Source organism: Gadus macrocephalus, chromosome 22 (genome assembly GCF_031168955.1).
Source record: "Gadus macrocephalus chromosome 22, ASM3116895v1".
In the NCBI taxonomy this organism is placed as follows: Eukaryota; Metazoa; Chordata; class Actinopteri; order Gadiformes; family Gadidae; genus Gadus; species Gadus macrocephalus.
The window spans coordinates 11334199-11361895 of NC_082403.1; the positions used below are offsets into that span (position 1 = coordinate 11334199).

The 27697-nt window shown below is 47.3% G+C and overlaps 1 protein-coding gene across 1 annotated transcript in view; it reads right to left on the reverse strand.

Moving 5' to 3' along the window:
• The window catches only part of adgrb2 (adhesion G protein-coupled receptor B2), a 177774-nt gene that overhangs the window by 125163 nt on the left and 24914 nt on the right, over positions 1 to 27697 (reverse strand). The window contains 2 exon segments of the mRNA XM_060043059.1: positions 15942 to 16558; positions 16560 to 16831. Coding sequence (XP_059899042.1) covers positions 15942 to 16558; positions 16560 to 16816 — 874 coding nt within the window. The 5' untranslated portion in view covers positions 16817 to 16831.

Below are 27697 nucleotides of genomic sequence, written 5' to 3' on the forward strand. Positions count from 1 at the left end.
CGTGCGTGCGCGGGAATACGTTTGTGAAACATCCTATCACACGCAGCCTGAGGCTTTTGGCCCATGTAAACAAGGTAAACAGCAGAAGAGTTAGACTATGCTGACAGATTTACAGGTAACACCTTATAATAAGGTTACATTATTTTACTATTAATTAACATTACTTAATTGTTAATGAGCACTGACTAACTTGATTAACTAACAGTTAACTAATGGTATTTTAATAATTGGTAAATGTCGTTCATCCCATTGTGTTTCTGTTAAATAGGCTAATGGTGAACTTGTTAAATAAATAAGTTATTAATTTACACGTTATCTAATAGGGTTAACCCAGACCTTAGCCGGAGAACTTTTACTCAAAAGAACTGAACTGCAATCAAAAGACCTAACCCAAACCTCTTTACAAATTTTATGTAGTAATACTGTATTATTACAAAAGAAATTCATTGAGATACATAATTTTTCATAATCTTTACTAAAAGGTACCTATGCCTAGTAATGCCTTCAAATATTTTCTTGCATATTTTCATCCTAATAATGGGATGGGAAATAGTAATCTGGTAGGTTGACGGTTGCAGAAATCCCACGTTCTAGACAGCTATACACCCCGCGCTTTTTATTAAAAACAGCAGGAACGTTCAATAAGGGCGACAATTAAAAATCACTCGGATCAACGCAGATCAGTCTGAGGAATCCATTTCAAAAGAGTAGACAGTCTCCGAATTATTACTTCCTATTCGAAGCAAAATATCATGAACAGGAGACACTGCTGGAAGTGGACTCGTGGTTTAATTGTGGTGTCAACAGTTTGGCACCATGGCCGTGCTATACCCTTCATACGGACAAGTTAGTCTCCGCTATTATTCATGTTTTGACAAGCCTCCCCCCAAGCAAACAATCCTTCACATCTGACATAGAGCAGTGCCATAACAAGAAGTCAAAAATGACCAAGAACAATGAAAAGAAAACGCAAAAATAACGAACAGAAAAAGCTGAAAAAGTTACCGCAAACCAGGGAATCCCTGCCCTGCATGTGGGGCATGTGTGTGTGGATGTGCGGTGCTTCGGAGCGCGACAGATCTCGCCCATGTTGACCGCACCAGGGAGCGGGGCAGAGAGGGCGGAGTCAGCGAGACGGGGAAAGAGTTGGAGGGAATAGAAAAAAAAATAAAAAAATGTCATGTCTTTGAGTTCCTCCAAAGCCAGACAAAAGATAGGCCCTCTCGCGAGCATCATTATTGTGAGGCAACACATCTGACAGTCAGATAGGAAGACGTACACACACACACACACACACACATCAGTCCATAGCTACACACCATGAACATACATCGACACACTTAGGTGAAGAGCTTTTGATGCCTTTCATGTCAAAAAGCGTACGTTGCATAAGCAGCAGTTTTTATGCAAATGATTGTGCCTGTGTGTATACGGTTCTGTGTGTACGTGTCTCTGTGTATGTATGTGTGTGTGCTGCTTGATGTGCGTGCGCCTGTGTATGTGATGGTTGTCATGCGGTGTTGTTGATGGTGTGTGTGTGTGTGGGGGGTCACAGTGTATGTGCACATTAAGATGTGGTCATGAGTGTGTGTGTGTGCATCTTGATGTACGTGCACGTGTGTGTGTGTGGTGGTTGTCATGTAGTGTTGGCAGTGGTGTATGTGTGTGTGTGTGTGTGTGTGTGTTCTGCGGGCGGAATGTGTACATTAAGAACGGTTTGTGTGCATGTGTTTTTGCATCTTTTTGCACATTTGATGTGTGTGCGCCTGTGTGTATGGTGGTTGTAATGCAGTGTTGGCGGAGGTGTGTGTGCGTGGGCAGGGGGGGGACTGTGCGTGTATACATTAAGAAGTGTTCACGAGTGTGTGTGTGTGTGTGTGTGTGTGTGTGTGTGTTTGCATCTCGATGTTTGTGCACGTGTGTGTGTGGATGTTCTCATGTGGTGTCGGTGCTGCTATGTGTGTGTGTGTGTGCGTGTTTTGGGGGGGACTGTGCTAGTGTACATAAAGATGTGTAAACGAGTGTGTGTGTGTGTGTGTGTGTGCGTGTGTGGGGGGACTGTGCATGTGTACATTAAAATGCATATACGAGTGGGTGTGTTTGTATCTGGAAGTGCGTGCATGTGTATGCGTGTGGTTGTCGTCAGGTGGTGTGCGAGGTGGTGTGTGTGAAGGGGGGGGGGGGGGGTTGGGGTTGTGTGGGGGGCTGGAGTCCTTTGTGAATGATGGCTTTGCTAAAGTGCTGCGAAGAGATGCATGGTCGGCCCGTGCCGTTGATTCATCACCGCCAGCGGGGAGCATTAGCATAGCCGCGGCCGGGCGGCGGGCGGAGCCACGCGCCTCTCGTTAGCCGCGTCGCTGGGTGCTTCATCACCATCATCAGACCGGCGCCTCCCCCGTCCCAACACGCGCTGCCCTTCTCTGAATCGTCAGGCGGATTATGCAAAAGAAAGGAGGGGGTTGGCGGTGGTCTCAGCCTTGCGGCAATGTGTTTTAGTGTGTGTGTCACGCGCAAACATATATGTATGACCGTACAACCTGTCAGAGGGTGCTGGGTCCACTTGTTAAGCGCTCTCTCTCTCTCTCTCTCTCTCTCTCTCTCTCTCTCTCTCTCTCTCTCTCTCTCTCTCTCTCTCTCTCTCTCTCTCTCTCTCTCTCTCTCTCTCTCTCTCTCTCTCTCTCTCTCTCTCTCTCTCTCTCGTCAGTGGAGGCATGTTATAGAGGACATGCTGACGAGAGACGATCGATACAGACTACGGTGTCCATCTGCTTTTTTGTGTGGGCTTTGTGTATGCATGTATGTGCGAGTGTGTGTACGCATATTTGTGTGTGTTTGCCTGAGGGTTTTTGAGTGTTTATCTATACTTTGCGTATGCCCATGTATTTGTATTCGTCTGTGTGTTTGCGGATGTGCATGAATGCTTCTGTGTGTGTGTGTGTTTGCATGTGATGTGTGTGAAGGCAAATCTGATCATGTCTGTGAGCCACGGTGTTGAGCACTCATGTCAGCCACACGTGGTTAGTGTGCTATCCTTTATGCCCACATGTCCTTGAGAGTGTCAGCAGTAAATCTGCACGCTTGTGTGTGTGTCCGTTTGTGTATTTATCCGTGAGTATGTGTGTCTGTGTGCGTGCATGTAAGAGGGTACATAGGGTTGCTGTGTGTCTATGTGAGATGAATATAGATAACGTTTTATGGAAAGATAATATGAACAGCTTCCCTGCCTCCTGTCTTTTTATCCTCTGCTATGAATATTTACAGTTGAGGAGAGAGAGAGAGAGAGAGAGAGAGAGAGAGGAGAGAGAGAGAGAGAGAGGAGAGGAGAGAGAGAGATAGAGAGAGAGAAGAAGAGAGAGAGAGAGAGAGAGAGAGAGAGAGCGAGCGAGACAGAGTGTGTGTACAGGCATGTCAATCTACAGCATGGCAGTAAGTATCCCACCAGGGTCAAGTCTAGACTTCTATCCTTGGCTAAGTTACATCATTCTATCTACACAATGACAAGCCTCCAAGCCAGCAGGAACACATCTCTATATTTTCCGTCCGCATGAAGTTGGAGTCACAGGTTTTCACATGTGTAGGGGGGGGGGTCACAGTGTCCTATGAGAGAGATCTATCCACTTCCCCTTGCAGCCATCTTCCATTTAATATCCGTTAATACATTCATTTCTTTTTTTTGGTATTATTTTGCATTTTTGGCAGAGGTGATAAAAGAATGAAGAATGGGGGGGAAAGAAATGATGAAATGAAACGAAAGCGGGAATAAAACAAAATAGGTTTCTGCGAAAGAAGAGGAACAAAAGAAAAAACAGATAGAGGGAACAGGATGGAAACCGGGGAGTGTTCCCTGCTTCGAGTGTTCCCTGCTTCTTTCTGCTTCCTCTGCGTGTTCAACCCGCCGTGGGGAGCCACTCGGGTGTGACAGTGGGCTCATAACAGCCGCCATGTCCGTAAATCCCACAGGCACAACCCCCCCACACCCACACTTATTTTTCTCTTTTCTCCCCTTACGTGACCCCTGGAAGCACTCCTCTCCCTTTGATGTCCCCTACAGGAGGAAAAAAATAATAATCCTTTTATCTATTTGTCCCTTTATTTATATCTTAATGGATTAAATCGCGTCATAAACTTTTACGGCCTTACTTAGTCTGCGTCTGGACAGAGCAAAAGATGGCTTGAGAAAAAAAGAAAACTGATATCTGGCTTTCTCTCCCTCTCCCTCTGACCTCCTGCATCCCCACCAGTGCTTTACCCCCTGCACTTTTCAAATCAACTCGCTATTAATGAGCTCAAATGATGATGATGTCAAAATGATAATACCGGTGGAGTTCTTTTTTATTTTTGCTCTGCAACATGTAGCCTCTATAGTGCTCACACGGCGTCATCGCTGTGTCTTTTAACTGCGGGGATATTAGCCATGCAGCTAGCATTCGCCGTGTTGTCGTTAATCAGAGCGAAGATTAGATGGAAAAATAATAAGGTCATGCCAAGATGAATCACTGACGGTTCTTTCAAAAATGGAAATTAAAAATATAAAAGCCTCACAGGCTTGCGGTTTGGAATTCAGATCGGGATTTCCTGTTAAGTAAGTGAGAACTTAAGTAAGTGGGACAGAGACAAAAAAGTAAGTAATACTTTCGATTTGCTTTTAAACAGGAGCACATTCTATGAAGTGTCATACATTCATTCCTGTTATAATACACCCGATCACACACACCGCCTTCTGTGCATTAGACTGCGGTTGTCTAGCTAGCTCAACAGCTCTGAAATCTATAAATGGCTCCGCCTCTTCTATCTCTCTGTCTCTGTCTCGCTCGGTCTCTCTCTCCCTCCCTGACACACACACACACACACACACACACACGCACACACACACACAGACAAAGACAGATTCTCCACATTGTCTCAGTGCAGGGCTGACCCATCCATCGCCAGCCAGATTGAAAAGTGCTAAAACGGTGACAGGTATGAATTTATGCGCACCCCACAGGACCTTAGGGCCCATTATCACGAGGCCTCACCTCGATCGACCCCTTCCTGGCAGTGCACGGCCAAACAAAAAACCCTTCTTTGTTGTGTCGGTTGTGGACCCGGGGATGACCGTGGAGCTCGTGTCACTACGGTTCGGCGCTAGTGGGCAGAGTGTGTCCTTGCTTTAATGCTTTAATGCAATCTGCCGCGATTGCAATGGGAGGCACTGAGGCAAGCAGCGTTGAATTCCAGGGCAAACCACAAATAGTAGTCGGCGACTGCATACACACTTCCAACATGTAGAGAGACACACGGCACATGGATTCAACCAATCTAAAGAAGACACAGCAGGGTTAAGTGGCGATTGGTCTCTCTCTCTCTCTAGGGCGGTCAACGGACAAAACCGTGAAACTGGTTCCGCCCGGCTGCCCCGTGTGCACACAGCAACGGCCAAGGTCATACGGGTCACTTTGCTGTGGCTGTTAATCCGCTATTTAAGCCAGCGACACCACCACACCTGATTCAATGTTGCTTTTTTCTTCTTCTTTTTAGTGGTGTACCAGAGCCGTTAAGTGCCATCAGAGGTACTGGGGCGACTCACATGCACGCGTGCATGCACACACACGGACACAGACACACACGCACACCCACACCTCTAGGCTATGTAGGGGAGCATCTACTCCAGGCTCAGCCTCGCTGCCTGTCCATGCCGTTGATACCATCTCCTTTACGGGGGCGGTGGGATCTATTGGGGGGGGGGGGGGGGGGGGAGTAACTGTGAGGGGACCCAGGGGATGGAGGTGGATGTGCTCCTGGGTCTTAAGGGAGATTTATCTCCCAAAGGGAAAAGGGGCCCACGGATGAGTGGACTTGACGGTAAGGAATTCATGGAAAATAGAGAGAGGTAGCAAACACACGGGCGCCGACACACAGTCAAGCACACACACACACATGCGCCATGGCCCAAGTGGTGGGGCAATATTTCCAGCCCGAAGGACGGATTTAATTGCCAAAAAGTGGCTGGTGATGCTGATCTGCTCCGACAAAGGGAGTGCAAAGCAAAGCAGGGGAGCGGGAGAGAGAGAGAGAGAGAGAGAGAGAGAGAGAGAGAGAGAGAGAGAGAGAGAGAGAGAGAGAGAGAGAGAGAGAGAGAGTTAAAAGAGCGAGCGGGCGAGCTAGAGAGAGAGAGAGATTAAAATAATAAATTATAACGTGTGGTTGTGAGAGAAAGAAAGACGGACAGAGTTAAAAGAGCGAGCGAGAGAGCGAGCAAGCTAGAGCGAGAGAGAGAGAGCCCTGTCACTAGCCAGTGTTGTCTTGTAAGTGTGACCCTAGCAGCAAGGGCAGGACTGTCTGTCAATCGCTAATTAGAATAATGCATCCAATTGTCTGACCTTTTGTTGCCTGAAGAATCATTACAACTGGAAGGGCCCGGCTGTCACTTGTCATTCAGCCTCTTCTCCGTACTCACATACACACACACAAACACACAGACAGACGCACACAAAATATGCCACTATGATGCTTGGAGGCTGGCTAAATAAACCTATACTCCTATAAAAAGCGAATTGAGTGTCCGCTTGTCCTCCTGTTTGTGTGTGTGAATGCATTTGTGTGTGTGTGTGTGTAATGTGTGCGTGCATGCGTGCGGTGTGTGCGCTTGTGTTTTCTTTTTTGTGTTTCAATTTTATCTTTCAAGTGTATCATGTCTCATCAAACTGTATTTTATGGCAGTTACATATCTGTTACGACACACACAAACACAGACGGACACAAACACACATACACAGACAAACAGAGTGACCAACAGTATCTGATATGTTGCATGCTTGCGCGGGTGTCCAGTACATTATTATTTATTTCATACCATGTCATCACCCTGACAATTACCAACCCTCCATACATACACAAAACAAGAATAATGCATAAACATCAGCCGTTGACACATACACACACAAACACAACAGAGTATGGGCGCACACCATTGAAGTGGATGTTTGTGTGGGTGTTTGCTTCAAGCACATTTGGAGTAAGAGGAGTGTGAGAACCTTGATCAGCCCCCGAATCAATAAGCAAAAATAAACAACAAACACTGAATAACTGAATAAAACAAAACACAGCTCGAGATGGCTTGAGGGCGGAGTGTTAGAAACTTGTTTTCATGTAAATGAACGCCTATGTTTTTGTTTTAGACCATCCACGTCTATTTATTTTGTGTGATGTGTGTGTGTGTGTGTGTGTGAGAGTGCGTGCGTGCGCGCGAGCATGTGTGTGCGTGGTAGGTGTGTGTGTGTGCAAGCGCTTGCAAACAAGTGGACAGAATAAGGCAGTGGGTCGGCCTGTGTGCGTACGTATACGTGTAAAGAATTAGACAGCCGACAGTGTGTGTTCATGCGTCTGTGTGCTCGCCTACATAAACGTGTGCGTGTACGTTGACGCAAGAGTGAGCTTATGTACATAGGTGGTTCTACCTATCTGAGTACACCCTCTATTAGGATAAATGGCTCCGTCCATCATGTGGCGCTGTGCCTGGCAAACAGATTCCCCGCTCTTGTCAGGCCAGATGAACACAAATGAGTTCCCCGGGGGGGAGGCGTCAGGCCCCCATACTGAGCCACTGACACTTATCATGAAGGACACCTCCAGGGCAGGTGAGGCGGGGCGCGGTGACAAGCCAACCAGCCAAGTTAGGGAAGCGCTGCACCATTTATATAGCACTGTTTAAGACACGCGCCGTGGTTCACCGTCTCATCCAAACACGGGTAGACATGAGTGAGCGCCGGTGTGTGTGTGTGTGTGCGCGCTCATATGAGCATGCACTGTACATGCAGACCGAGACGTTCATAGGCGGACGCACACACATACAAACACACAGTACGTAAACACAATTGCGTTGATTTGCCCGTCTCCGAATTGAACATGGAAATTGGTGTGTGCTTTCATGTGCATGTGTGGATTTGCATGTGCATGTGTGCTTTCTGTCTAAAACCAAACGCAGGTACAAACGCAGAAATTAATGCATGCGGCGGACGTAGACACAGCCATGCGAACGCACACACATGCTCATGTAGACACACACAAAATCTACCTCTGTCCGGTAACAATTTTCGCAACAATCCTTAAACCGTTCTCGAATACCCCTCGGAAAGTATGCAAATTATGATATTTTCTTGATAGTGTGCTGTGAGACACATTTACATAATGCTACTATATCTGTCATAATTTTAGTTGCTCGCTATGAATAATCTTCCTCCATCTGTGTGTGTGTGTGTGTGTGTGTGTGTGTGTGTGTGTGTGTGTGTGTGTGTGTGTGTGTGTGTGTGTGTGTGTGTGTGTGTGTGTGTGTGTGTGTGTGTGTGTGTGTGTGTGTGTGTGCCTGCGTGTGTGTGACGAAACAATCAACCCAGTCTTGAAATGGATGTTACCTGAGCACAGCACATGTACACAATAGCCAAGCGACCAATAAAAAAGAGCGTGTCATCACGATACCCGTATTCAGTATAGATTTGCTGGCAAAGTGACAGCAACCATCCCCCTTAACTGCATGCGCACACACCTACACACACACACACACACAATCGCTGTACCGTACCGCCACCGTAATTATACTGCTACCGTAAATAACAATCATGGATTGGCATGTCACATCATTGGTCAGGCAGGCACACCCACACACACACCCACACACACACACACAAACACACACACACACCTTCACGCATCGCTGCATGTAAACAGCCATAGGTAGTCATGTGTAGGGGTCAGGCGGTGCGAGTGATCATAGTTAGCAACTACTGGGAGCTCAGGTGGCCAGTTGTTTCCCACATGGCATAGCCTTGCACGCTGATTGGATTAAATCGAGTTATATAATGACACAGACACACACATACACACATACACAGACAGACGCGCACATGCTGACATCTGTTCGGAGAGGGAAAAACTATTATATGTTTTCAACCTTGTAGAAAGTCAAGAGAGGCTGCTATAGGATAAAGGATGCGACACACAAACATCGGAAATGAATTATAATTATTTGGCCGAAAAGCTTGAAAGAAACGTAATATATTTTCAGCCAAGAGCGTATGATTCACTGCTGCCGGAAAGAGAAAGTCTGCCGTTCGGCACGAGTCGATTCATCGCTGACCACGCGGCTAACTGTTGTGTGTTGTCTCGCAATTTACGCTTACCCGGCCGGCTTTACCGGGAAATCCTGCCCGTCAAAGCCCTCACAAAGAAAACGTCAATGAAAAGCTTGTGACGTAACTCGGATACAAACGCGCTCCTGCCCTCACACACATGCATGCGCTCTCTCAAGCCTACACACACAAGCCGACACATGATCATGCACTCAAGCTAACACCCACATGTGCTCACACCCAGACAATGCAGACACTGTATACGTGGCGGACGTCAGGCATGAAAAGCCATCATTCTCCATGTAGACCCCATCGCAGGGCACTGGCCACAGGTGCAGCATGAAGCACCTGACTAGTTTCTGCAGTTAATCGATCACAGGAACCCACTGGAGCCAGAGATGGAAGGCAGTGAGCCAGAGTGAGAGAGAGGGCCAAAGAGAGAGAGAGAGGAAGAGCAAGAGCGAGAGAGAGAGGAAGAGCGAGAGAGAGAGAGAGACAGAGCAAGAGAGAGAGAGAGAGAGAGAGAGAGAGGGAGAGAGAGAGGGATAGAGAGAGGGAGAGGTTAGAGAGAGTGTGCCTGTGTATGTTCATGTGTGTGCATGTGTTTTAATTGTCTTGCGCATGGGTATGCATGTTTGCTCGAGTGTGTGATGGCGTAATACATCTCTATAAGATGTAGTCATTGCTATTAAATTGTTTATGTGAGCACTCAGGGATTATATGATCCATAAGACATATAGGCTGCTCTCCGTATCTACCATCCTCCTTCTATCCACACCCAGCAAACATTCTCTCCCTCTCCCTGCCTCGCTCCCTACCTCCCCCTCCCTCCTCCCTCCTCCCTCCCCCTGATGGTAAGGCAAAAGCGGTGTCTCTGGAGGTTAGCTAATTTGGCCCACTGGTGCCTTAACCATGTCTTTCTTACTCCACTTCATCCTCCCCCCGCTCCTGTTCTCACTGACTCCATTTTACTCAGAAAGAAAAACACCCGCCAGACGCATCAATCTACCCTGACCTATGACCCCTGGCGTCTCTCCCCTCCCCCCCCCCCCCCCCCCCCCAACCAACCATCCACCAAGATTTAATCCTTGCAGACTGTCATGTTGAAATCCCTTGGGGTCTAGGAAGGGGAGCAAGGGAATCAATACAACGAAAACTAAGCAATGCTCGCCCTTTTATGTCTAAACGTGTGTGTGTGTGTGTGTGTGTGTGTGTGTGTGTGTGTGTGTGTGTGTGTGTGTGTGTGTGTGTGTGTGTGTGTGTGTGTGTGTGTGTGGAAGGTGAGTTACTTCAAGAATATATAGGGATCCCTGACAGATTATCATTTTCCTTCAAGGAATTACAATACCCTGTAGGTGTCTATTGCAGAGCAGGGACACTATACAATATGTGATTTTGAACGGAGCGGAACACTTCAGCGTTATGTGACAAAATGGATAGGTTTAGGTTGCCTCTGGCGTCCATATAGAAACCAGGACAATCAATATGTGTATGTTGATGCAACAGGTATAACCATAAGTACACTGGGGGTTGTGTGTGTGTGTGTGTGTGGGGGGGGGGGGGGGGGGGTGTTAAAGTAGAGTATAAAGAGCCTCAGTGCTGAGCACAGCCACGAAGAGAGGCAAGGCTTGTGAACCAGAATACTAATCCAGTTGTCACAGTGTGCTCACACACACTCCGACACCCACACACACAAACCGACACCCACACACACACACACACACACACACACACATGCATGTGAGTGTGTGTGTGTGTGTGTGTGTGTGTGTGGGTGGGTGCTTGTGTATGCGTGTGTGTGTCACAAAAGTGCCATTTTTCGTTGCCACTTTTGGCGGGTTAGTCAAGGGAAATCACTGGGTATTGTAACATAGCAAAGCATGTAATTACTGCACGGCATCCACAGTGGCACGCCGCACTCCTCCTGTGAATGTGTTTTTGAGTGGGCTTGGTATTTACTGTTTTGATCGGGGGCCTGCCCACCACAGTGCCGCCCTGCCTTTCGACACCCTTATCTATAAAGTTGGTCACACATGTTCCCAACCAAGCCAACCCAGCGCAAAACACCCACGCGCACACACACATACGTGTCATCATGCAGACAGAGAGAAGGAAACGCACAGGCAATCATACATGCCCTCTGTTCGCAGGTCTCTCATTATTAGAGTGTTGATGTTAGTGTGTGTTTGTGTGCGTGTGTGTGTCTGTCTGTGTCTGTATAAGCGAGAGGGGGAAGAGATTGCTGGAGAAGTGTATGGAGGACTGTTAGATCTGAAGAGGAGAGTGTGAGATGAAGGAAAGAGAGGGGGGAGGGGGAAAGAGAGAGAGAGAGAGAAAGATGTCTCACTGCCATAGTATTGTCCCAAGGGCTCTAGCAAAATCCTATTCTCCCTCTCTAGATCTCTCTCCCTCCCTCTCTCCCTGCTTTCCTCTTCCTCCCCCTAACCATCACTTATTTCAGTCCTTCATACCCTCTATCCCTGACTAATGATTATTCCCAGTGAGCCTTGCGGAGGTGACCGTCTGTGTATGTGTGTATGTGTATGTGTGTGTGTCTGTGTGTTTGTGTGTGTGTGTGTGCGTGTGTGTGTATGTACGTGTATGTGTGTGTGTCTGTGTGTGTCCTCAGGCTGTGGAGGACTGAACTCTGCCTAGAACATAGAGCTGGAAATTAGCTGAGGATCCCTAGCTTTCCTGATACATAATTTAGGTTTCAATATACATCAATGTATTTGTACATTATTTTGAATAATAATTTCAACCTGGGTCACAGAAAAAGGCATTTTCAGATCTCTAAGATCTCTACAAAGATAAAAAAATATATATATATATTTTTGTTTAAAATATATAAAAACAAATCATATTTCACTCTTTAATAAATGGATGTAGATATTATCTCAATTGCTTGCAGTTCTTAAAGATAAAGTATCATCATTCCTATATAGCAGGGGGTTGAAGCTCGGCAAGCACACGTCACGCCTATAGGCCCACAAATAGCAGGCACAAAGTTCTCCGTTTTGAGAAACGATTCATAATGTCAAAATGACAAAGTAGATTAAAGAGAGGGCCTAAACGAACACAGCCACGTGATGGAAGAGCCACCGGGAGAAGCAGAGGACGGTGCAATTTGTTGATGCGTGATTGAGAGCTTTGCTGTGGAGACACGTGGCCTTCATATGTGAGAGAGAGAGAGAGAGAGAGAGAGAGAGAGAGAGAGAGAGAGAGAGACTCACGCTCATGCTAATGATGGCGTCTGTCACACCCTGGCTCGTACCTACCGATACGAGCAGCGCAATTTGTTTCTTTGATTAACCGCAGCTTTTTGCCCCAGAGGGCCGAGGGCTGGATAGCTACCGAGCTACAAAGTCGAGTCGAGAGCCGTTTGAATGCAACATTCGCTGTAGTTAGCCAGCTAGCTAGCTAGCTCGTGTCCAAAGAAAAACCAGATAACGAAGACCGATAGCGGAAAGAAGGGGTAGGTTGGGGACGGTTGGGAAATGGTGATATCCACAGCGGGTCGGCGGTGCTGTTTTTGGATCCAGAACACAGCTCCGAGCCCCCTCTGCCCCCACCTCAGGCTCTCCATCACCTGGGGGAAGGAAGGCGATAGGGGGACCGCCATCCATCACGGTGACATATTCACCGTGGCGACTCAGTGCTTGTCTCACATCAGCAGCAGAGCCCCTTTCTCCTTTTGCGACGGGTCCAAACACATTTGTGTGTACATTCAGACACACGCAAGTATGTAGCACACACACACACACTGTTTTGTGTGTACATGTGTGCGTTTTTGTGTGAAATGCAAGCGTTAACACCGGAAGGCATTCTGGGTAACTTGAGACGGAGTCACTTTCTCATTCCACGACTGTTTGTCGTAAGCCGTTGTTAATTGCAGGGGGACACGCGCACCATCCGACTGTTAAAACATGGTTAGGAAATGTACTGCATTTCGAATTAAATGTCTCAGGGTATTTTTTCGTCGAAGTCGTTTTCCCATACCTCTCTGAACAGTGTGTAGCCTGTCAATCAAAGTGTGCCGATACCAGCTCTCGGGTGAAATCCTAATTAATGTTGAACAAAACACTTTGTGAGCCAAGATTAGATACTCAATAATTAAAATAGTTTTAATAAACAGTTGACAATTTATTTAAACTGCCATCGAGTCCATGACAACCTGCCTGCTTTGGTTTTTCATTAATGCCCTCGGTTGCCTATGGATTTATAGATACCAAGCGTATACCTGCAGGTTTGTGTTTCTGCATGCATGCATAAAAACCAAGAAAAAATAGAGGAAACAGAACGGATAGAATGGGTATGGGTTATTGTTTTTTTTTACTGTCGATCGTCGGTGACTTAGGGATGGGGTTATGTGTTACTATCTCATCGTGAATGTGACACCTCTAACGAGCGCTACTTTCTCAGCCGCTTGCGATATACAGCCCTGCTGGCTCAGCTCACCCAGAACCATGTCAAATAGAATACTAAAATAATATATCTGAACAGCTGCATTACCACCCACTGCCAGGGACAATGACCACTCTATGGATGCCCGATCGTTGTTTTTTGAAAATATGTTAACGCTCGCTGTCTCTCTGTGTCGCTCTTTCGGACCCATTCTATATTTCTCCTCCCATCTCTCTCTTAAGCTCTCTCTATGGATCTACAATAGCCTTCTCTCTCGCGCTACGACTCCCCTTCCCTTTAGAATTTGCGTTAAACCTTTATTCAACCAGGTTACTAAGAACTAAGTATTATTTACAATGTGCCTGTCTCTCTGAAGAGAGGACTCTCCCTCTCCCTCTCTCTCCCTCCATCTCTCTCCCTCCCTCCCTCCCTCCTCCCCGCCCTCTCCCCCTCCCCACAGACTGTCTGTGTAAATTTGTGGAGCACATGGCACATTCCTCCTGGTGCAAACAGTGTGAACCGAGTGCTCCCGGGTCGATAGTGCACTGATCTGTTTGCCTCCGTTATTCATAGATGGTGTTGCATGACACTGCTAGGGTCACCGAGCCATGCGAATGTGTGTGTGTCCGGTGTACATGTGTTTTTGGTGTGTGCGAGTGGGTCTGGTGTGCAATGAGGTGGTAGATTGGCAGCTTGTTTAAATGTGACGGTGTTTTGCTCGAGGAAGGTTAAAAAGAGCAGAAGCAGGGGGCAGTCATAAAGATGGACACGGGCTTATACACACACGCAGGCGCTTCGCACACACACACACATACACACCTTATAAGGTCCTGTATATAGCACTGTTCATCCGAGCACTGCCCTTTCCTGTGGTGAGGGGATTTAACCCAATCTACTGTTCTCCACTCAAAGGCCCCAGATACAAAGCTTTGAGGGGCCTCAAGAGCTTTAAGGAATGCACACTTTTAAAAGATCCACGCACAAGGGAGGACCTCTATGAAACGTACACATATAGATGCATATGCCAAAACCAAGTGAGGGTCAGTGCTCTTGTTACAGACTGGAAGTCGTTTACCTATGTCTCAGGTCCTCACAAGGATAGGAACACACACACCCAAACCCACACACTGCCGACATCTGTGTTCAAAGTTCATAGTGTTCATAGCCACCCTGGAATCATTATCATGAACAATTATTTAAGATCACAGGGAGTTAACATTTGTCTATTGTCTTATCTTTCTTTGTTCTGACAACGTAGAAAGACAAAAATGTTCAAAATGATTAGCTCACCACTCGTGAAAACTTGAAATTAAAATGTGCCTACATTTACCAACTTCATTGTTCACTAGATCGTTTTATTTTGGTCACAAATCTACTTTATACATTTGTGTCACAACGACCCAACCGTCTGATGAAATCATTAACGCAGCACGATATCCAATGTAACAAGAAAACAGCATGTTACTGGTCAAAATACAACACATAAATACACAATCCACTTTGGGGATACTTTGCAGCTTCCATGAAAGCGCTGTCATTTGATTGGGTCTAGGCTGCATTAACCCCATTGACCCAAAGCCCAAGACGGGTGGCAGATTTGGATTTTGGCTCATATTGTGATGAGCGGTATGACACTCACTCACTAGGTGGTCTGGATCACATCCTGATCCGATTTCATAGTTAGCAACATGGATAGAGATCTAGGCCCACTACGGCAGGCTATGTAATTAAAAACACACCACAGGTCAGCTTTCAACGCACAGCCTGATAAACACACTCCCCCCACCCGATAAGAACACACACATACAGCATGACACGCGCACACACACACACACACACACACACACACACACACACACACACACTTGTATACAGCAGAAGTTGAGCCACACCTCTCTCTCCCACAGAGGGATACCACTAAAATATACATCTGAAGGCTGGAATTTAGAAAGACATTTGCAAATCTTTTGATGCATGTTTTCATGAGCACCCTTTGAACTGCAGTTTCTAGTTTCTAATTAAAAGGGCCAACATCATGTCGGAGACAAAATTCAGAGAAACTGTGTAATTCTCCAGCCTGCACAACAAAGCAAAAACTTTGCAGACTTTGTGCTCCAACAAAATGGAATTACAAATTAGTTCTGCGGAGTGGCAACCAGGAGAAAGAGAATACAAAGAATTTCCAACAGCTGTCGATCATTAATAAGACATACATTTTCGGTGTCATGGTTGCCTCATTTCTCTTGCTGGATGATTTATTTGGTACCTTAAAGCAATCAGCAATAACTAGGTGCAGTGGAAATGCGTATTGTCACAGAAACGGTGTATAATTACTTACACTGTGACAGAAATAGAAAGTTCTAGCGGAACAAAAGAAAAGCAGCGATCCGACCACGACGCCGAACGATCTGAGAACGAGACGAGCCTTACCTTGTCTGACGTCCCGGGGCGCTATGGCGATGGCGTCGTTGGAGTGCAGCTCGGTGACGCAGCAGTCCTCGGGCGCCAGCGAGCCGTTGCCGCCGGCCGCGTGCGGCGTCGCCGGCGGCAACGGGACCGCCGGTGGCGCGATGTTGTGGTTGGGACAGATGCAGCCCGTCTGCGTCATGCCGCAGCCGTCCCCGCCGTCTCCGTCGCCGTGGCGACCGCCGCGCAGGCACTCCTCGAACCAGCGGCACAGCACGCCGCAGGTGAACTGGCTGGAGTTCTCGTTGTTGATGAGCAGCACCTCCACCAGCCGCAGCTCCAGCGTCTCCTCGGCGAGGGGCGGTGCGTCGGGCGAGGGCCACCGCGTCAGACACAGCTGCACAAAGTTCTTGTCGAACTGCAGGAAGGCGTGGGGCTCGTCTGCGGCCGGCCGGCCCCCGCAGAGGTCCACCACCTCCTGGTCCTTAGGGGGGTCCGAGTGCAGCCGCAGCGGGCAGCTCTGGTTGGCCAGGTGGTGGTCCAGGGACAGCAGCATGGGGGAGTGTGTCTGGCAGATGGAGGGGTGGCGGGTGAAGCGCAGGTACAGGGAGTACTTGGTGGGGTCGGGGTTCTCCAGGGAGCCTGGAGGGGAAGAGCTCCCGCAGGGAGAAGGAGCCGTACAGCACGCCCGCCACCAGGCTGGAGCATGGCGAGGAGATGGCGGCGGGGGAGAGGGGCCCCTCTGCCCCGGCGCTGGGGGAGCCGGCGGCCGCCCCGGAGGTGGCCGCGGCCAGGGCAGAGAGGCGGACGAGGGCTAGGGCGGAGGCGGCAGCCAGGGCCCCGGCCACGGCCAGGAAGGAGGACAGCACAGACAGACACACCCCACCAGCAGTGTTCATCCTATGACATTCAGCCTGCAGGAAGGGAGAGAGGGAGAGAGAGAGAGAGAGAGAGAGGGGAGAAAGTTGAGTGACAGGCATCATTAGACACATTAAACATCAGGGAATACCATCCACTTCAAAGGCAATACACAAAAACAGTAATTCCAAGAAGGATACAAAAACAAAAATAATAAAAGTATTCCCAGTGGAATAACGAAGGTGGGGCTATTTAAGATGAGAAGATAAAAGAATGCTGGCAACAGAAACAGCTTCCTTGCGGTTTGATTGCTGTTTCGCGTCAGAGCATCATATATGACCTTGTTTATTGTGACCCTCCGTCTGCTGAAGGTCAATCACCAGAGCACAAACTAACATGCACAAATGTAAACATATGTTTACACAGAAAACACATCCCTGCAAGGCTCGATTAAAAGAGCAGATGACACGGTTGTAGAGGGATCCGTCTTTTGGACTGTTTTTGCACACAGACAAACACACACACACACAGCAAAAACACACAAACTTGTCCTTCACGCCTACCAAACTCAATTTAGCCCGTTTACACACAATTGCAACAACCCACCCTCAAGACCAAGCACACGCGATATCGATGCATTACAAACACACAAACATACACACATATACCAGCTACCACTCAGCATCTCCCTACGGCTATGACAAACCATTACCATCATGGGCACAGCAAGGGTCTGCCAACAGACTGGATATGCTCACACACACACACTCAAAAGTGCAGACCCACCAACACACAAACACACATGCACGTGCTGACCTACACACACACACATGCATACTTACACACACACAAACGAACACACAAAAGACAGCGTTTGATTAGACATTGTTCCAACAATCCCCTGTATTATAACCTTTTGATTAAAAGAAAGAAATGGATGTTATTTTTCATGTATTGCTGAGCTTTCCAAAAACCCACACACATGCCTCAAGCACACGCACGTAACACACACAACACGACCCTCAGACACACAAGGATCTGCCTCTCTGAAAGATCAGAGTGCCACGCAATGCACGCTATTACCTCCAGCGCACCCACATTAATCAGAGTGGCGGGGACAGCGGCCTCTATGAAACTATGCAGTTGTGTATTTTTTGGAGATAGCCGCAGGTTCATGGACCAGGATCACTTGGCTCGTAATGTTCTGGATCCGGAGGGTGGAATGATTCAGGAGGAGAAGAAAAAGGAAATGGTATTCTCCAACCTACTGTGGGATTTTCCATTACAAGTGAACATGGAGCAGGCATGGTCCAACACGCACAGGTTCCCACAGGCAAGCACACACACACTATTCACTCTTACACACACTCGCAGACACACACACACACACCCTCGCTCTTACACACACACACACACACACACACACACACACACAATCCCGCTCGGTCTTACACACACACACACACACACACTCCCACTCGGTCTTACACACACTCACACTTGCTCTTAGACACTCACACACACACACTCAAACTTGCTCTTACACACTCACTCACACTTGCTCTTACACACTCACACTTGTGCACACACCACACGCAGGCGCACACACGCACACATACTCACATTTCATAAATATACACGCACATTCTATGTTTTTCTCTATCAGAAGCACACACACAGTGATCCCAGCAGCATGGCCCACCCAGGGCTTGTTCCTGCTCACTCTATGAGATGCAGAGCCTTTACTGAGAGCCGCAGCCGGCAGCACCGAACCACCCGCACCTCACGTCAACGCCCAAGCCAAGGACACCTCACACGGTATAGGTGGGCTTAGACATCCAGGTGAAGGCAGAAGGTAACTCTGCACAACAAATCAATGGGGCCTGTATCTAGAAGGTTAATTCAAAATGTAAGATGCATTTTCTTTGGCTTAAGGGCATGTGGTATATCTGATAGTCTATTTACAAAAATACTACTCAGAGAATCTCCATAAGCATCGGTGCATAGAAGAACCATCTAGATTGAATTCCTCTCATCTCTAAATGTTATGCAGGCAAAATGAAACACTCCCATCTGTGTTTATTGGATATGATAAAAACAAATACTACATATTCGTCATTTTGTATGCTATATTTATTCGATTTGAGGTAACACCAATTGATAAATAGATGGTTCGTCGCGATGCTAACAGATGTTATGAATCACGACGCCTTTCACTGCCAAATATTTACTGATATGTTTTGTCTGAGCAGCTTTTAATCAGCAGCGTCGGCCGCGTCTAGCCGGACGGCGTTGTTTCCTAGGGAGTTGTACATACTGACGTACCCATGTCTATTCCAAAAGCCAATCCTCAGGGTGTTAGGTAGGGGGCTGTTGTAAGGCAGGGGCAATGGCACACTGGTGTACACAGCGAAAGAACACAACCGCTTTGTTTCTCATTTTTTCGATGATTGGGACTTCACCTTAGAATGCATGAATGTGAAAGTAACATATTTACACCGATCTTTTCCGATGGCGGTCCTATTTTCAGACATAAGTTGGGTAAATGGAGTGACTGAGTGTCCAGTGCGCTTCAAGAGATGTAAGTTAATGGAGGCATTATGTTCAGAATCTGACCCCATGGTACTTAGTGGTGCGTCTTATGTAAATCGTTAATGGCCCTCTGCGATGTGCAGAAGGAAGGACTGGCGGCGAGACGATAATAGAAGTCGACGACGAAGATGTGGTGAGGAAGATGATGATGATAATGTATAATTAAAGCATACATTGTAAAAAAAAAAAAATGCTCACAAAGGCTTCAACAGCCTCTAAGGCTTGAAGGGAGAGTGCCCGATGTGCCACGATAGGCCGATCAGAATAAGAACACAACCACCACGATAGGGAAGATGACTAGGAGAGAGCTCACCAGAAATTCTGTACATTTCAGAAAATGTATTGATTGCAGTGTCAAAATACATATGACCAGTGGTTCACCGACCAGTTTGATTTGTGTGTCCACACACTAAAAGGGTTGCCGCTTTTCATCATGATACATGCACGGCCTTACCCGCACTGTAGGCAACGGCAGCCACGGCGAAGCAATAACACAACACACGCGACAACGGCGCACACACAAACAGGCTCGGACATTGTCAAACACGGGGACTATGTGACTTCCATCGCTCGCCAGGCGATGTTTACTTACAGTGAACAGCGGCGAGTAAAAGTGAGACGTAACCATGGCAACAGCGGTCCCCTGAGCTGTGCTGAACTTTTTTTATATATCCTTCCCCTCCTCTCTCTTCTGATAGTTTGTACGCCGTTGATGTTCACAGCTCGACGATGAGTTTTCGACTGGGATGCTGGAATGCGCCCAAGAATGTTTATATTTTTTGTTTTACATTGAATGTGTGATGAACAAGGGGGGGTCTCTCTCTCTCTCTCTCTCTCTCTCTCTCTCTCTCTCTCTCTCCTCTCTCTCTCTCTCTCTCTCTCTCTCTCACTCTCTCTCTCTCTCTCTCTCTCTCTCTCTCTCTCTCGTCTCTCTCTCTCTCTCGACAATTTTGACAAATGTGCAGAGCAGTGGCGGGTTCAGCTAAGCTAATGTAGCATATTGCGGAATACGCTCAAGGACATCACTCTGAATGGCCAAATAAATGGGGGGGAGGGGATTGCGAGTGTGCAATGCGCAGCGTAGAATCAACTCCACCGCCAGCCCTCAACCCTGCCATGGGTGACACAACAATTATTCCACTCCGTTCCCACTGAGAATCCAAACTTGTCAAGTGAACCCTAGCCACATCGTCCATTGGAACCAACACATCTTTCTTGTGACTGATATATGAATGCACATTTTTACTTTTTTGTCGCCCAACTTAAATATTACAATGATTCTTTCTCTGCACCTACTATTGTAATCACTATATGCAAATCAAGCATAAGAGGTATCCATGCATAGGCAAAAGGGATGGAGAATATTAAACGGATGAGGGGAAGTCAAAAAGTATTAAGCAAATTGTTTTTGGGACAATGGACAATGAATATGCATAAGCCCGCGGTCGTCAGCCGGGTAGGCCCTAAAGCGCTGTCTTCATGAGCTCGTTCGCCGCCACTTCATTTTGAGGCAGCCACAGCTTTAATGTGGGCAGCCATACATATTTATTAGCTGCCCTGCCTCCTCTTCCTGCCTTCTAACTTGACAACGCCATCATCATGAAGGATAGCAAGACGTATGTATCCCCCTCGCTGCGCGTCGTCTTCTTGCCCCGACATGTGCGCACTCACAAATGTGCGCACACACACACACACACACACACACACAAACACACTCATGCTCACACACGCCACAGCCACGCACACGTTCATACATATTACACACGTGCAAACGTTCACACAAGGCAAAAAAAAGACATTCACATATGCTTTCAACCACATGCACTCATTAGCACATATGCATAAACACACACACACACAACACAAACGCACACACACTCAAACTATTTCTAAAAGTTGGCCCGATAGCATCAATAATTGAAAGTACTCGGCATGTGTTTCTGAACTATTGATCATCACGTCTTCAATATCCCCCCTGGCTTGCACAGGCATGTTGCAGCAGTCAACTCCTCTCATCTCCGAGCCTCAAGCGTAATCAAGACCAAATCCGTCCATCCAACGTGTCCAACACTTCCCTCTTCGCCACCTCAACTTTCCTGTTTGGATCTGAGACATAAACCACTAATGTTGATTGATCACTGATTGAGCGTGCTGCCGGGTTTGGGAACCAGGCGGCTGATTGACCTTTTTGATCAAGAAGTTGGAGCCGGGGGCTTCAAGTTAGCTCGCCTCAGCGTGTCTCTCCGCCATCAGATAACAGCTCAGCTCAAACCACAGGCCTGCTGGGCTGGCCCCATGCTGGGGGGGGGCAGGGAGCGGCACGCACACACACACAGTCTAACTCGAGAACACACACACACACACACACACACACACACACACACACACACACACACACACACACACACACACACACTGTGGCAACCCGGTGCTCGGTTGGGCCAGGTTCCACGGGATGAACGACACTTTTAGCGTGCGGATACGCCGTTAAAGGCATTTATTTACAATCAACTTAAATCACAAACAAGGAGCTCGCAGTCTCGAGGGGCCTCCGTGGGCCTCTAGCCTCTCCCGGACACGAGCACTTCCTCCTTGCTCCCGTGCCGTGCTGTGCTGTCCTGGACCTCCTTTTAAGTTGGCTCCGCTGCCACCGGCCAGGTGTCCACCTGGCCGGTGGCAGCGCGAGGCGAAAGCGATGCTCTCCGTCGCTGGCTGGTGGGTGGGGGTGGTATACCCCGTCCTTCACGGTCCCTTGGGCCGTGAACCTCGGTCCCCCAGGCCGAGGTTTACGTGGCGGGATGCCACAACACACACACACACACACACACACACACACACACACACACACACACACACACACACTACACACACACACACACACACACACACACACACACACACACACACACACACACACACACACACACACACACTAACTTTCTCAGTCATACACAGACATGCGCACAAACACACATACACGCACAAAATATGTGTGGGTTTGTGTGTCAAAAGACACGTAACAAGCAGAGATGGATTGAGAACAAAGGGCCTGAATGAACAACATCCCAATAAAATTAACAGCATGCTGTTATAAGGCCCAGCGTGTCAGATGTACCACGTTCATATTGCAACCTTTGAAGGGAAACTTGAGAGAGAGTGAGAGACATGAGATTGTTTGGACGCATGAGAGAGCTGATGGAGTGAAGGACTGGACAGAGGAGGGTAAAGAACACAGATACAATTAATTGTATGCAGATTCACAGTGAATCAGTTGTTGGAAACTGATCACTGCTAGAGCACAGCATGGTAGTGGTTGGTGTGTGTGAACACGCATTCGTGCGTGGGCGTGTGCATGTGACACACAGACAGACACACACACACTCATTCACCGCCTCCGTACTTTATAGATAGCTTTAGAAGTCCTGTCATAATGAAATCTTCCTCAACCAATGTACTCCAGATCCACCCCCCCACACACACACACACACACACACACACCACTGTAGCTCTTTTACACTTGTGGTGATGCAGACAAAGAGAGAAAAAAGGAGGGGACAAAGAGCCCAGCCATCATGTGGCTGATTAATGCGGTATATTCGTCATGTCAAAACATGCTCTGCCAGATCCAGCCCATTCATCATCCAAAAGAGCCCGTGCAGCACGACATCCCATCAAAATGACCGACTCCATTATCAAAGCATGGGAGCATTGGATGTTAGTTGTTGGTAAGATTGTATTGCATGGACATTGTTTAGTCAATAATCGTGAAATGATTGGTCATTATGTGGGGAGTTTGGAAGTGCCAATTAATACTACGTTAAGCAATGGCTATGCGAGGACATTTGCTTAACGTAGTATTAATTTACCTAGGTTACAATATAATTACGTTGTTTTAGGATTTTACAGTACTACAACTCTCGAGCCCTCTCAATATGCCTGAGTATCGCCCACCACATCCCATCATGCATTTTGAAAGCCTTATATTGCAGTCGGTCAACCAGGGACTTTCAAACCCCTTATTTGGTTAATAGATTAATATTATGCATTCAATAACATTTTATGAAGGCCTTCCCCCCCCCCCCCAAATAAGAATTCCAAGAAATATATATGTATTTATTCATATTTGTTTAATTCTTGAAACCGAATGCATTCGTGTGTAGTGGATTTTATGCGATTTTTTCTATTTAAATCGGCTTAAATAATTATAACAATAATGACTTCATATACGCATTTTCCCGATTTAAATAATCAGCCTATTTTTTGCCAGTTATTCTGACAAAAAATCGCTTTTTCAATACATGTTCTTCTCCATATGTTCTTTTAGGATATATATTTACAGTTGCCATGTTTTGTGAATGTTAAAGACATTTCAACATTTCATGGTATCTCATTATTCAAACAAAATGACCACTGGCAGCTGAACTAAGACAATGCAGGACAGTTAACAATTGGTTTGCATTCATTAAACTCGAAATTTCAATGCGAAGGAAACATATGGTGGTTGAGGAAAGCATGTGAGGAGCCAAATATGATTCTACAAAAAAAAGTCAGAGTCAAGTCAAAATAAATTATGATTAATTCCATCAAAAACGCATTACGGCCCAACAGATATTCAACTAACGAAAAATAACTGAAGCTGTTTTGACGCAGACTTTGTATGACGGTATTGTGGCTCACAGGAGCTCCAATATGTCCTTAAAACCCTTCACACCTTTATACCCTGTCGTCACGCCAAGACGAGAGCTGAAATGTCACCATCTGTTGACAGAGCCGAATTAAGTGGAAAATATGAGGTGACGTGACCAGACAAGAAAAATGTAGAATTGTCGTGTGTAGTGTGTGTGTGTGTGTGTGTGTGTGTGTGTGTGTGTGTGTGTGTTAGAGTGTGAGATGAGTGGGTGTGTGCTTGTGTGCGTGTGTGCTTATGAATGTGCGTGTGTGCTTGTGAATGTGTGTGTGCGTGTGTGTGTGAGTGTGGGTGTGAGCGTGTATGTGCTTGCATGCGTGTGTGCTTTGTCGAATGTGTGTGTGTGGCGCTTGTATGCTGTTTGCACATGAGTGCAGGTGTGTGTGCGCCCACACACGTGCATTGTTAGAGAATTATGCTCTTGAACGTGCTATTGTCAAGGAATATATAATTATGTGACAGGATAAGTAATATCTTTATACGATCCATTTTTAGAAGTTCACCACGTAGAAATATACTTCACACACAGGCATACAAAAGGGTGTCTTAGTCCTGAGAAATGTCTGTTTTCAGAGGTACACAAGTGTGTATTTTACTTTGATCCTCCTTTCTGCATGCGTATGCATGCATACAGTATAGGTGTGCATGCACATATTCACACGTCAGTTTGTGTGTGCATGCATGATATTTGATACAGATCCAGTAGGGAATTCCCTCGTTCCTTCCCTGAAATACCTCTCTCTCCTCTCTTATTGGATCCCTCCCACCAGCACTGCATGGTATATACAGCAGCTCGGAGGCTCTCTCTCGGCTCTCTCTCTCTCTCTCTCTCTTCTCTCTCTCTCTCTCTCTCCTCTCTTCTCTCTCTCTCTCTCTCTCGTCTCTCTCTCTCTACTCTCTCTCTCTTCTCTCTCTCTTCTCTCTTCTCTCTCTCTCTCTCTCTCTCTCTCTCTCTCTCTCTGTCTCTCTCTCTCTCTCTCTCTCTCTCTCTCTCTCTGCTTTTGATTTCCTTTCACTGTATATAAAGCTCAGGATTCATGGCCCAGAAGGAAATGGGATGAGGATGCTGACGAAGCAGGTATATGCAGTACAGTCCTGGATGATAGAGATGATAGATGTGCTGTGTGTGGGCCCATGTTTCATGTTTCATTGTGTGTGTGTGTGTGTGTGTGTGTGTGTGTGTGTGTTGTGTGTACGTGCCTGACTGACTGACTGATTTTGTGTGGGCCTAGGTGTGAGAATGCATGCGTCTGTCTGTGTGGGCCGGTGTCTTCATGTTCCTCAAGCTATAACAGTCAACAACCATCCTGACTTCAGAGCTATGTGTGCTCTTGGTAGAGTCACACTCACACACACACACACACACACACACCACACACACACCACCCCCCCCCCCCCCCCCCCAGTGGAAGGTCACCAGCTGGGGTCTTGTAGGTGGATGTGTTCGACACAGAGTCAGCCAGTGTGCAGGTATATACAGCTCCCCCCCCTCCCTTCCCCGGTGGGTTTCTCTGCTTCCCACTATGAGCATCTGTCATGCCCCCCACCCCCCCAGCCCCCTACACTGACCCCCCGTGAACCCTTGCTCAGTGTGACACGTGTCTAAGCTCACGCTGGTGGTCCTTAAGGGTCAAAGGTTGAATGTCACAGTGAAGGACCTGTCATCTGGGCCAAATGGGCCCTGGAGAGAGACTGTGGGTGTTGGTGTGTGTGTGTCTGTGTGTGTGTGTGTGTGTGCGTGCGTGTGTGCGTGCGACGTGCGTGTGTGCGTGCGTTTGTGTGTATGTGTGTGTGTGTGTGTGTGTGTGTGTGTGTGATGTGTGTGTGCATGTGTGCATGTGTGCATGTGCGTGTGCATGTGGAGGGGATGGAGGGATGGGTCACCATGAATACAAAGCAGATATGACCTTTGAAAGAGCAACCGTCTGTGTGTTAGCCGGGTATGTGTATGGGAATGTGTCCCCGTGTGTGACCTTGTGTGGGCGCATTTGTGTTTGCGCGTGTGTGTGTGTTTCCATGCATTGGTATGCAATCTGTTGATACCTTGAAAGTTCTATAAAATGAGACCACCATGGCCTTTACGGCCTTACCCACTCTCTTGTGGAACTAAAATGAATGATTCAAATGAAATAAATAGTAAATAACCAATTATATTGTATCCTACCAAGGTGGTTTGCATCTCAATCATTAATTATATATAGCATGGCTGCAAGGTTAGCGCCTATAGCAGCTGTCATGTCATCTCCCTTCTGCTGTCCTTTTATTTAAATGCATCATTATTAGTATTCCACAGTATTCTCATGTGTATTCCTCTCTGCCTAGGCATGCATCACAAAGATCCTGCTCGATATAAGGCCTACCATTTATTTCCTCCAGTCCATCCACGTGCATTTTACCACAATGGACATCTGGGATATTTTAGGTCCTCCCCTCCCTTCCTACACTCCTCTCGCTCTTTCTGCCTCTCTCCCCTTGTCTCTTGTCCTGTTCTGCCCCATCACAAGGAAGTGAGAACCATCAGGTCACAGAGAGAGAGAGACAGAGAGACAGAAAGAGAGAGAGAAACAGAGACCGAATGAACAATGAGACAGAGACCAAGAGCGCGAGAGGGAGAGAGAACAGAAGGAAGGCGGAGAGAGGGAGATGGAGAAGGAGAGACAGAAACAGAGTTGCCAAGACCAAACAGAGCCAGAGACCAAGAGGGAGAGGGAGGGATAGATAGAAGGAAAGGAAGACTGAGAGGGGGGGAAGGAGAGGGAGAGAGAGAGAGAAACAGAGATGCGGGAAAACCGACTGAGAGAGACCAAGAGAGAGGGCCTCTGTCTCAGTCGGCGGGATCAAAGCAGCAAGGGAGAAACACTCGAAGAGAGGAAAGCCAATGGGAGGAGACAGAAATGGGGGCTGGTTAGCGAAGGAGGGAGGTATGATATGTGTATAGGAGGATACAAGACCCAGGGGAGCGAGACAGGAGGCAGAGTGAAAGGGTAAGCCGAAGCCCAGGGGGCCTCCCTGGAACCGGTGAAGGGGGAGAACATAACTATGATGAAGATCAAGGAAAATGACACTTGGAAGAAGACAGGAGGAGGGGGGTTGGGGGGAGGGGGGATGACAAGGCTGGGGTGGGGTTGGGGGGGTCATTTACGCTAGGACTGGTGAATAATGAACATCATAACACACAGACATATACATTTATGAAAAAAAAAAAAACACACGTGCATGCAAACACACATATACAATCAGACACACATCACACACACAAGAATGCATTCATCATCAACTCATCTTCATCCGCTTATCCGGGGTCGGGTCGCGGGGGGAGCAGCTCAATCAGACCCAACTACAAACACATATTCACACACACACACACACACACACACACACACACACACACACACACACACACACACACACACACACACACACACACACACACACACACACACACACACACACACTCACACACACACACACACACACACAGAGCCTGGTCCTACCAGACTCTCATACTTCATTACATTTGCACAGAGAGTCTGGACCTACTCAATTGACAAACTTTAACTCACTTGAAGGCGGGTGTCTGTTGAAGTTTAAAACTTGGATTTTATTGGATCTGCCAAGTGCCACTCTGGATCTGCCATAACAC